At 37.1% G+C, this 13,099-nt stretch overlaps 1 protein-coding gene across 2 annotated transcripts in view; it reads left to right on the forward strand.

The window, feature by feature from the left end:
- KCNQ1 (potassium voltage-gated channel subfamily Q member 1) overlaps positions 1–13,099 on the forward strand; it is a 371,634-nt gene that overhangs the window by 73,464 nt on the left and 285,071 nt on the right. For both annotated transcript variants that reach the window (XM_060768420.2, XM_060768431.2), the window contains exons 3-6: positions 5,793–5,919; positions 9,291–9,369; positions 9,506–9,602; positions 11,018–11,158. In XM_060768420.2, the coding sequence (XP_060624403.2) occupies positions 5,793–5,919; positions 9,291–9,369; positions 9,506–9,602; positions 11,018–11,158 (444 nt within the window). The remainder of the gene's footprint in view (positions 1–5,792; positions 5,920–9,290; positions 9,370–9,505; positions 9,603–11,017; positions 11,159–13,099) is intronic.

Here is a 13,099-nt window from a genome sequence, read left to right on the forward strand (position 1 = left end):
CCGGAAAGGTACCAGTAAAATGACTGTTTGAACCACTTTTTAAAAAGATTTATCTCCTATAATATATATATTTGTAGGGTATGTATTTTTGCAGAAGATGTTTGATTTTACAATGTCAAGACTGTATCAAACGAAATGTTGCCATATATCTGCACATATAATCCTTAACCAGCTACTGTATCTCCCTTCCGAAAAGAAGATTTGTATTTGTGGAGAATTTGTATTAGAGAAGGTTTTGTTCCTTTTGCTGTGACATTACTTTGTCTTCAGCAAATTGATTAATAAATTGCAGATTAAAGTTTAAAAAATGAAATCCAGACATATCATACCAGTTCTAATTCTCTTTAAGAAAACATGCCATGCACCTAAGACTTTGTCCAAATATTAGCAAGTCCACATATGAAGCTGGCTCGAGCTTTTCAGTTTTAAGAAGCCAGTACAAAGTCAAATTTGTTTGAGCAAGTTGCAGGTCTCCTGCATTCAAGAGAGATCAAGCAGCTTAGATACCAAGAATGCCTGTTTCCTCTTTGAAGTGTGGCAGTGACATGCCAGTATAAATAAATGCACTGCAACCAGGTGCATGTCCCAGACCTCCTAATTATCACTGTATCTTTCCTCAGGAACATTTATGTTTAGGCAATGGCTTCCTCTTTGTAGCTGACTGTATAAACACCAGATTCTAAAGTCATACAAAAGATGCTTAACTTGTGCAGTACAACTTCAGAACCTCTTGATATGAAGACGTATAGGAACCAAGCATTGACTGCTACAAATAAAATGACATGGACTTTCCTAACTCTAGAATTCAGTGACATATCTTTACACTTTAGGATCTTGTCTAGTTCCTTCATATTCTGATTTCTTGACAGCATTCTCCACTCTGATTAATATTTGAGCCAAAGTATGAAAAATCTTGAACAATTTTTGTCTTGACTGTCTTCAATAATTATTCCAAGTCTTTGGTTTTTTTCTATTTTTATAGTGTCGTCTTAGATTATGGATATTCCTTTCTCAAGCCTGCAGTAAGAATGATATATTTGACATGCAGATTAAACAGACAAGGTGATAAAATGCAGCCTTGCCTGATCTTCTTGCTAATTGGAAACCTTTCCAATTCTCTATATTCTGTCCTAACAGTTGACTCTTGCTGGGAGTAAAGGTTAGGATGCATCAGGGCAATCAAATAGCATGCCCATTTGGAGAACACTATTCTAGAGCATCCCTATTCTTGTTTGAATTTTCCTTTGATTTCACAGTTTGTGTGGAAAAGGTCTTCTTCTTTTTATGTAATCAACTTATATTTCTATGGATTGATTACTATAGAAGTTTTTTTTCCTGAAGAACACTCCTTTTTCAATTTTTTGCTTCTCTTCTGCTTGAATAGCTTTACTTGACATCCACTAAGTCTTATCTTTCCTTTTGTTTGAAGATAGTATCTTTCTGCTTTTCCTCCAGGACAACTTTCCTGGTTTCAGTCCAGAGTTCATCTGGTTCCTAGCCAATTAGGCTTATTAGTCTATTTTTAATATTGTCTTTAAATTCTACAGGGATACTGTTCAGATTATATTTCAACATGAGGACTGATTTTTAGATTTATTCTAACTCTTACTATTAGTAGTTCATGATCAGTAATAAAATATTTTCCAGATCTTGTTTTTATAGAGAGATTTAAGCTTCTCCATTTGCTGTTTCTAGTTATGTAGTCTTTGGATTTCTAGATTGGTGGTCAGGTGATATCCATGTATACAGTTGTTTGTTGCAGTTGTTCTCAACCTGTGAGTCCCCAGGTGTTTTGGCCTACACTTCCCAGAAATCCCAGCCAGTTAGTATTTCTGGGAGTTGAAGGCCAAAATATCTGGGGACCCACAGGTTGAGAATTACTGGTTTACTGAGTTGTTTGAATAATGTATTTGCAATGAAAAAATTGCTTCACAAAATGTAGCCAGTTAGTCACCTGCCTCAGTTCTTGATCCAAAGCCAACTTTTCCTACAATCCAATTTGCATTTATTTCCCCCTTTTTGCATTTCAGTTGCTTATTATTTATTTCTGTTGTTGGAACATAAACCTGGATTATGGTGATATTAATGGTTTTCTCTGAAGGCTCATTGATATGATTCAATCAAACTTTGCATTATATTTTGGTGGTTTTTATTATACCTCACTATAAACACCACTCCAATTCTTCTTAACTTTTCATTTCCTGAGTAAGGCTTATAGATTAACAAATGTATAAAGTTTGTTACTACAAGGTTTTTGTGAACTGTAATTCGCTGTTTGGTATAAAGTATTATTTTGTGTTATATATATATACAATGGATTCCAGACCATGAAAGCTTCTATTACAATTCATTTCCTGAACATATGCATGAATTAAGCTGCTAAAATGAATAAATATTGAAAAGGGAAACTAGAGATGGATTTATGTACAGTAAAGAAGCATTTCTTCCTCTTTTTCTAAGTTTCTGCATTTTGTTTCCTTTTGTTGGTAGACTATGGGAATATAGTACATAGTGAATACCCAAGCTATGTATTATACTGACAGTATAATTGGTTAGACTTAATTAGTACAGTCACCACTCTTCCTTTTGTCTTTTGCCCATATTAATGCTTCTCTTTCCCTTGCATCCTTTCCTATATCCACTAGGCTTCCAGCTTTTGCTTACTTTCAAGGAAATCTTACTGTAAGGCTTCCTCCCTAATAGGTATGTTTAAGATCCCACTGATCAGACAGTCCAGAGAGGTTTTTTTAGGATTTTTGCTGCACTCCATTAGATAATTGAATGAAGGACTATGCCAGAAATTCATTCAAGGTGAAATGGGTTTTTATTACTTAGCTTCTGGTAAGGCTTCTGTTCCCATATTGCAGTGGCAGAAGTCAAAAGAGATCTTTAAACTGTTTTCTAGCTATTTTTTGCAAACTTTTTAGCAACAGAATGATCAAAACTAGCTCACTGGGAATGGTACTAGACAGGGTATATTGAAGTAGTTCATGAGGACTTGTTTGTTTGCCTTTCTAATGACTCCTCCAACTTATTTTAAATGTAAATAGCATAGCCTTTTGCCTGTCTGCAACTGCTCTGGCAGCTGTGTCTAAATGTAGTGACAAAAATCAATCAATCCCCCTTCTCCCCCCATTACTTATTAGGTTTATACAAGGCAAGATATTAAAAAACACTTTTGTCCGTCAACCAGCCACGGGCAGGGGAGGGGGAATTTGCTAGTTGCTAATGGATACCTGGCATTTTTGTGTATGGCCATGAAGAACAGCTTGTGCACTTTCACCTCTGATGTTTCCTGAATAACACGGGTCTCATTTAGGTCAATAAGCCTTTATCAAAACGTCAGGAGTGAAAAATGTGTCTTGGTGTAAGCCGACTGGTTGTTCTCTCCAGTTGCAGGAGTCTATAGAACAATCAATGTTCTCTAAGCTTGTCTGCATGTCATGCAAAGAACTCAATGACAGTAACCATTGACTACATGTCTGTTTCATTGTCTTTAGGGCAGGCCAGATTTGCATATTTGTCAGTGTTCCTGTTATCCAATGAACCATGGAGGGTATTTAAAAACACACAACTCTCATGCAAATTTCACACCGCTCCCCTCCCTAAATTGCAAATCTGAAAGCACCCATAACTTAGCCTTTTGTTTCTATTTTTCTACTCCTCCTCTTCGTCTTCTATTCATCTTACAAAAATAAACTCCTATTTGCATGTGTGAAGGTTTTTTGGTCAGAGCATACACACACTTTTCGTTTCTAAGCATTTTATTTTGGTTCATCACTATTTTCTTGGATTTTGTTACAATGGAACATATTAGTTTGTGGCACATATTTAGTCTGAGTCTCTTTTGCCTATTTTTAAAAAAGAGTTAGTAGGTTCCTGCTTGCTTATTACCTGCTTTCATCCAGTGTTCTGTGGAACCTAGAGATTTTATTCATATATATGATGAATATCCTAGAACAGTGATGGACAACGTTTTGAGCTTGGTGTGTCAAAATTCGCCAAAAAACCCAGCATAACTTGGGTGGGGTGTCACTTCAAGAAAACCCCCCATAAATTTGCGATATTTAGAGTTTAAATAACAAAAATGTATAATTGTAATATATAAATGGATTTAATAAACCAAAACCTAATTATTTAACTTACCTGCTTAGTGACTTCTTTGTTAATCCATCGGTTGGTTTCCTTTATTGGTCTTGATATTATTAACTTGTGTGCAGAGTGCCGTTATTCTTTAACTAACCTGCCCAGCCTCCCCCTCACTTATCTCAGTAATGATGGTCAATTAGAAATCCACAACACCCCAGAACAATAGATTGGATGATGGTTGCTGTGGTTATGTGGTTGCTGGTAATGGTGATCACAGGGCTCCCAGAGATGAGTCATCCACGGCATTCTGCTGCTCCCTGCTCTGCCGGCCAGAAGTGAGGTCAAAGATCCCCTAATGGCCTAACCGGAAGTCCCAGAAGTAGATGCTCTGTTCTGCAGTTCTGTCGTTTTGGCCTACAGACCTCTGGCACAGAGCGTTTACACCACATCACAGCAAATGTGCCATCCTCGGCTACTGCTCCTGGCAATGTAGGAGACAAGGATGAAACGTTCTTTTCGGCACGTGGCCCCATACTTTTCTGTTTGTGACAGCATGTGGCCCACATGTCATCGAAAATGGCTACGCATGTCAGTGATGACATGAGTGTCATAGGTTCACCATCATGGCCCTAGAATATGTGATCATTGGGGGGGGGGGGGGACCTAAAGCAGCTGATTTGTACTGATTGAAAGATAAGAATATACCTTGATATTTTCATGTATAAAATTATATTGTTAACCATATAATCCTATATATGTCTATTAAGAAATCCTATTAAATTCAGAGGGACTTCCAGAAAAGTGTATTTTGGATTGTACTATACTTCAGTATTTTTAAAATTACAGCACATTATGATAATATTTTGCTAAATAAAATATTAATGTAATTTAAGGAAACAAGATGTCCTACTGAATGCAAAACTATTATGCGATGTGATATATTTTTTATTATTTCTTCTAAATAGATTTTTAGAACAAAGATTTACTGCAAATAAAAAAATCAATTACAGCAGAGTCTCGCTTATCCAACCTTCATTCCTCCAATGTTCTGTATTATTCAACACAGTCTGTGTCCTGCCCGGATCCACAGCTGTTTCAATACGTTGTGATGTTTTGGTGCTAAATTTTTAAATATAGTAATTATTACATAATGTTACCATGTATTGAACTGTTTTTTCTGTCAATTTGTTGAAAAACATGATGTTTTCATGTTTAATTTGTGAAATCATAATGTAATTTGGCATTTAATAGGCTTTTCCTTAATCCCTCCTTATTATCCAACATTTTCACATATCCAACATTCTGCTGTCTGTTTATGTCAGATAAGCAAGACTCTACTGTAGTAAACAAGCCCTTCCTACTTCTTCATTAGAACTTGTAGGTGTGAGATATAACCTTTTCCAGGAGAAAGTTTCCGTTTACACAACGTTGACATTTTTGTTTTACAGTTCTACATTATATCATCTAAGTGAGCTTTTGATGTGTATCTGAGGAGATGAGATTACTAGTAAATTCTAACATGGAGTTTTATTCTATTTTTATCATGTGTGAATTGCCCAGTCTCCATGTAATAAGTTGATCTATTCCTATAGATCCTTGCAATGTACTTTCTGACTCCCAAGATATTTTAGTTTCTCTAAATATGAACTGAGGCGTATTGAAAGCATGTTAAATTAATCTGGCTCCCTATCTGTTTTTTCTAGGAAATTGTATTAGTGGTGTTTTTTGGAACGGAATATGTGGTTCGATTGTGGTCTTCGGGTTGCCGCAGTAAATATGTTGGTATATGGGGAAGGCTTCGCTTTGCTAGAAAGCCAATATCTATCATTGGTGAGTATGTTTGGTTTTTAATGTCATTATTTCTGTTATGTTAAAAAAGAAGATTAATTTCTTGTATTATCAAGATACCAGATTGCTTCTGCACAGTTCTCTTGTGACCCAGTGAGTTACAATGAATGAAGAGGTATATATTGCTTGAAAGAAAATAGACACAATTCACCAAGAAATCCCCTCCTCTGACTGGGAGTAGCTCCAATCTGGGCTGCTGGATGAAACTGATTACATTTTTCGGTATTGCCAGTACTGTCACTGATCTCCAACTCTCTTTACTATAATATAGTGGTTAGAGCAAGGTGGAAATCATGCATCTTCCCTAATGTTGTTTTAATGCAACTACCGTTAGTCCTAGTCAGTACAATTGTGAAGAGCCAACAACATCTGGAAGGCCACACAAATTCTTTGTCCTGCCCAATATAAGAACCATTTCCGATTTCAAACCTGATTCGGTTCTGAGAGAGCATGGGCAACTGGTCTGTAGAAGAGAAGTGGCCCAGAAAGTAGCACTTTCCCAAAACGTAAATGCTCACAACTGTAATACATTTGGATTGTTCATGTAATGCATTGGCAAACTCTGTTTCAGAAACACAACATTTCATCAGGTTCAGATAGCCTTATTCCGAACTTAAGAGTTGATCTTGGCAAAAATGCAGTTTCAATGACAATTTTTTTCAGTTATACAATATACTTAAAGCACAAAACAGTTCAAGCATTTTATGGGCCTTCCTCCCTTTCACCAGCAAATATAAATATTGTTATTTTTCCAGATCTTATGTGTTTCTTTTTTCTCTTATCACATTTCATCCAAGCATAAATCTTGGCAGCTGACAGTTTGGTTTTCCTGTGTTACAAAGCATATGCAAAAATATGAACAGCCAGCATGTCAGGGATAATGACAATTTGGTCAACAGGGGTGTCCTATTAATGGTATTTGCAAAGCAACGGTGATGAGATCAAAGCTTTCCTGAATGTAGAATGTTGCAGCCTGTCCCAGGGATGAGAAGCAAAGGAGAGGATAGCTAGTAAGATGACTGCCAACTATATGGTCACTGCAGTGACCTGCTTGGCTTGAGAAGTATTTGGGTGGGATAGAGAAGAGCATGAAAATTAAGTTTTTGCTAACAACTCCTAGAATCTTCCAGTCAGCATGAGTGACTCAAGGGAAAATAGAAGTTGGAGAAGTTTAATAGCAGAATAATTTCCCTCCTTCCCAAAAAAGCAGAAAGAAAGGATTTTCTATATTGAGTAACGTGTTGTGCTCTTAAGAATCTGAAGAGAGAAAAAGAAGAGAAAGTAGATTTGAATTCTTCCCTGAAATTTGTACTCACAACTATTCCTATTATTTCTAACAGAAAACTTGTCGTGCATAAAAGAGAACTGAAACATACACAAATGAATTTAGGCTAAAATGTTATTAATGGGAGGAGAGCAATGACCAATCTTGAATAGTAGAGACATCACAGTGGCAACGAAGATCCGCATAGTAAAAGTAATGGTATTCCCCGTAGTAACCTATGGATGTGAGAGCTGGACCATAGAGAAGGCTGAGTGAAGAAAGATAGATTCTTTTGAACTGTAGTGCTGGAGGAAAGTTTTGAAAGTGCCTTGGACCGCGAGATGACCCAACCAGTCCATATTTCAGGAAATAAAACCCGACACCTCATTGGAGGGAAGGATATTAGAGGACAAGATGAAGTATTTTGGCCACATAATGAGAAGACAGGAAAGCTTAGAGAAGACAATGATGCTGGGGAAAATGGAAGGAAAAAAGGAAGAGGACAAGGACAAGGTGGATGAATGGTACCCTTGAAGAGACTGGCTTGACCTTGAAGGAGCTGGGGGTGGTGACAGCTGACAGGGTGCTCTGGCATGGGCTGGTCCATGAGGTCACGAAGAGTCAGAAGTGACTGAACAAATGAACAACAACAACAATTAATAGCAGCTGTGTAGTGTTGACTTGGAATGAAGTTTGGATTCAGTGACTGGACAACCCACTTGTTACCCAGTGCCATTGATCTCTGGCCCAGTTGGCAGAGGGATGCCATGGAGTGGCAGTCATGGAATCCATATGAATCTACTGTGGGGTTCCCTGCCAACTGAGGGGGGCACACTTGTTGAAGAACCCCCAAGCAGGACTGACAAACTATCAACACCAAAGTCCCTTAAGATGACCCCCAGCAAAAGAGGATATGCTAATTCCCCAAAAGCATTAATTCAGCCCCACATGACCAAACTGTGACAAAGGCTAAGCAGCAAAAAGCATAACATTAACATTCCATGTATTACAAATCATAAATGTTAGGGTTGGTTGGTGGGAAGGCAGAGGAAGCCAGAATGCAAATCTAAGTGAAGCTTGTAACTACAGTCTTACCTGGAAAAAGGACTGCAGAACTTCTCAAAAGCCAGACAAAACACACAAGCCTGGGAAGAAGAAAAAAATGTGGTGGCAGGAAATGGCAGGTTCCTGCTACTCACCAGAGCCCTGCAAACATGCTTTCCCAATAAATGGATGGTTGTTGCCTGTTCAGAAATGCAAATACAATAGGGACTCCCTTATCCTCAGATCCAGTATGCAATAGCCATGGTTTCACTTATCCTTGCTCCAAAAAGTATTCCATCCTGGAAATGTTTGTTGGTGTCTCTAGGTCCTCCAGTGCATTTCTATGGTATCTTGGAACATGCCCTCTGTGGATAAGGGGGTCATACTGTAACCTTTGTAAATATGCCCATGACCAAGCTGTTTCCCTCCTTGCAGTAGGAAGCAGGTGTGTGTGCGTGCGTGTGGTAGGGGGAACCCTGATATGGCAAGACTGCAACTCCCATCATCCTCTGTCAGCCCCCTACCCCACTAGTATATTAAATGGGATCATGAAGGATATGTGTGTAAGTGTTGTCCAGATTCATTGTGGGTGGGAATCCTGAAGCTCTCTGAATGTGGTTGCAGTACAACTCCCTTCATCCTCTATCAGCCCCAGACCCTACCAGTATTTTAAGTTGGATCATGAGGGGTATGTGCACCAATTTTGGTTCAGCTCCATCAAGCTCTGTAGGAACTTTTGTGTTAAACATACATACATACATACATACATACATACATACATACATACACACATACATACATACATAATTTGACCTTTATATTTATAGATATATATTTTAAAATGCAGCTTGTTTTGTTCCTTAATGCTGCTAGAAATTAATACTAATTTTAGAAAGTTCAATTATTTTTAAAAAGATTGATGACTTCTTGGGCACAGGTGTTAGGATATGCGCAAGCTGGTTCCAACATAAAGAGTATATAGATATAGAGAAATGATGTAATTTGCAGGAAATTTATAATTCAAGTATTCCTTTTAATCTTTCAGATCTAATTGTAGTCGTTGCTTCAATGATAGTGCTTTGTGTGGGTTCTAAAGGTCAAGTTTTTGCCACCTCTGCTATCAGGTAAATATGCTAAATATCATTAAGAGTTCTATTAATTTCATCCCTTATAAAAGTTCTCTATCTCCACAATCACTGTTCTGCTTTCAGTCCTTTCTACTTTTACAGTTTGTTTTTCTTTTAATGAATTTTATTTTAGAGGCATTCGGTTTCTTCAGATCCTGCGTATGCTTCACGTAGACCGACAAGGTGGCACATGGCGATTGCTGGGATCAGTAGTTTTCATACATAGACAGGTATGTAAAACCTTAAAGTGGAAGCAGAAATAATAGAAATAATTCTCGAAATTGTCACATTGATCTTGAAGTGCTGGCTGAAATCTCCCTCTCCCAGCTTTGGCACAGGAGCATAATGCATATCGTTCAGATGTCCCAACTGGAGCATTGTGTAATGCAGAACAGGAGCAACACCTTCTCTAGCTCTTTGTTTGGCATGTTTCTTCTATTTTTTTGGGGGGGGGGGTGACATTTGTGTCAGTCAAGAGCAAATTGAGATGGTCTTCATTAGCAGGATGCTGATTTAACTACTGTTAGCCCTCCACATTTGCTGGGATTGTGGACCCCTGAAAAAGCAAGAAGACTGCGAATAAAAAAAGGCCACTTTTAAAAACCTGAGATAACACATATCTAGAAATTTCTAAGTCCTCAAGCGCAACTTCACCAGAAGTTGACCATAGAGGACCTAGGGATTCCTAGAGGGAATATATTAATCAAATCCAAATACATCATACCCCATAAATTAGAAAAAATGTTATCAGAATATAGATACAACATGTTGGAAATGCGAAACACAAGGAGGCACATTCTATCATATGTGGTGGCTATGCAAAAGAGCAAGAGAATATTGGAAAGAAATGCATAAGGAATCTGAGAAAATATTAAACATAAATATAGAATTGAAAGCAGAATCCTACCTCTTGGAAATAATGGACAAAAAGATGGATAAAAACAAAAAAACACTACTGAACTACCTGATTACAGCAGCAAAAATTGTATACACGAGGAACTGGAGAGTAAAAGAAATATCAACAACTAAACAGTGGATGACAAAAGTCCTAGATATAAGAAATATGGACAGACTGACATATTTAATGACAAAACAACAAGGACCACGGAATAAAGAAACAGACTGGAACCCAGTGATGGAATACTTACAAAAAGAGAAAGACAGAAAAGATAGAAAAACTACATAGACTAACAGAAGAAACAACAAGCAGAAAGAAATAGAAGCCCATATTAAATAAATGAATCAAGAGATTGCAAAGAATAGAAACCCACAAGAAAGAAGATAAGAAATTAAACACCATATCCCCAAATTTCTTTTCATTTATTTATTGGCTTTTAAAATTCTGTCTTATTGACCATGTTTTCTTTTCACCTTTGCTTTCATTTTATGTTTTTATATATGCAAAATTTCACATATATGTGCACATACACACAACAATAACCCTAATTAACTACTATCTTATCAGCCAAAAACAGGACCACATTTCCCATCAAAATACTAATAAGTTTATGTTGGTTAAAACTTGTCTTCATTTTAAATATTTTATTGTTCTTTCTTATTTCATGTTCAGGGTGCCCTCTGCTTAAAAAGTTGGAGGACCCATGTACTAAACCATCAATTTATTTGTTCTTATTCTTCTTTTTAGGAACTGATAACCACTCTGTACATTGGATTTCTAGGCCTGATTTTTTCTTCTTACTTTGTATACTTGGCTGAAAAAGATGCTGTGAATGATTCAGGAAACCATGAATTTAGCAGCTATGCAGACGCTCTTTGGTGGGGAGTAGTAAGTATCATCCATTATAGAATATCAAATTGAGAACTAATGTTTCGTCCAAAGAAGATCTATTTTTAGTATATCAAATGTATCACCCCACAGGTTAAGAGGGATAATAAAATTCATTTTCTAAGTTTTCACCACAGCTTGCCTTAACCATGGTTTAGTGTTGTAATTTTTTATGATAATGAGCCCTTTGGTTAAGCCCTAAGGTTAAATTCTGCAAGTCATTCAGAGTTTTTTGCTTCCTTTTTACATACATTTTACCCAAATCTGCATTGAGTCCCAACCTGGGGGAAAAGTGTAACCTCACTACCTCTGAGGATGCTTGCCATAGATGCAGGCGAAACGTCAGGAGAGAATGCCTCTAGAACATGGCCATATAGCCTGAAAAAACCTACAACAACCCAGTGATTCCAGCCAAGAAAGCCCTCGACAATACATTTTCAAACAATACTTGAGATTAAATGAAGCCCAGCATTTAGGAAACATATTAAATGTTTATGTAAAATAGAGCCATAAGCTTGTGACCTCTTCATTGCTGCACTGGAGAGGAGAGAAGAATATGGAAGCTGCACATTAGCTGAAGCTCACTATTGGCTTACTAAACTTCAGTCTTCTCTAAAAAGAGTACTCATAATTACTGTATTCCCCAAATGTATAATAGAAAAATGTCTTCCTTGATCATAGGCCAAATTTTCTCACAGTGTTTGGTTTAGCATTATATCTCCCATTCCAGTTATTTATAATTATGTTCTGTTTTGATGCATGATCAATTTCCTTCTGGATGCCAATGTAGAATGATTCCATTTCTTCTTCATCTGCTTCTTCTGGTGGAAATCATAAGTGTTAATTTCAATTGTGTAGATAATTTCCCTAGAGTTTTACTGATATTATTTGGTCAGACCTCATAGTGTACCCTTGATTGTTCTTTCTCCATCTTTCCTCCCTATTAATACCACCCAATTTCTTCTTGGATTATGGTTTTGACAGAAGAAGTTTACCTTGATTAGAAATGAGTGGTGCTTTCTAAGTGGTGCAAAGCTTTTCTTCATAGGAATGAAAAAATAGTCTATAAAAAGAAGACAAATCAATAGAGAAACTATAGACCCCCAGCAAGGGGGTCTATAGTCATTTACCCATCAAATTATTTACCCATCAAATTATATGCATACAATTTGAATGTAATCCACTTTGCTAAATATTCCCAGTCAAGAGAATAAAACAGCAAGCTATGTCTCAATGATAGGAAACCTAGGCCAGCAATAATGCAGCAACAAATCAGTTTGTAAAATTATCACCATGGTAATAATCACCCCAGCTCTGGAACTCTTTCCCTAGGGAGATCAGACAGGCACCCACTTTGTCCATTTTCTAGAAGGACTTGAAAACTTGGATGTTCTGCTGTGCCTTTGATTAGGTAGCTCACCAGAGAATTGGCCCAACCTTATCTAAGCTCCTTCACTTTAGGTTGGCCCTCTTTCCGGTAACCTTGACACCTTATGGCTAAGGGTATTACCCTTCCAGCCCGGCTCTTTTGAATTTTTGCATTTTCCTTCAGCTCTATTTAGGAACTATTGCACTTATTTTAAGCCCCTGAACCCAGATATTGTTTTTATGATGTTGCTTTGTGATTGTGATTTGTTTTTATTTTATTGCTGTTGTTGATTTTATTTTAATGTGTTTGTTTTATCCGTAATCTTCGGGCTTGTCCTTTCTGCCCCGAGTCCCCTAGGGGAGATGGTATAAAAATAAAGTTGTTGCTTTATTAACTTTATGGCATCGCTACCTCTCAGCCACCTTGTGTTCTCTCAACAATTCAGTTCCTCTCCTGCCAAAAAAAAAGTAATTGGTGGCAGAAAAATATTATTTAAAAGTAAATGAAAGTAGAAATGTATTTGCTAGTAAGAGCTGCATTGAATTATATGAAGCAGCTGTCAAGAATGATCC

This window comes from Anolis sagrei, chromosome 1 (genome assembly GCF_037176765.1).
Source record: "Anolis sagrei isolate rAnoSag1 chromosome 1, rAnoSag1.mat, whole genome shotgun sequence".
In the NCBI taxonomy this organism is placed as follows: domain Eukaryota; kingdom Metazoa; phylum Chordata; class Lepidosauria; order Squamata; family Dactyloidae; genus Anolis; species Anolis sagrei.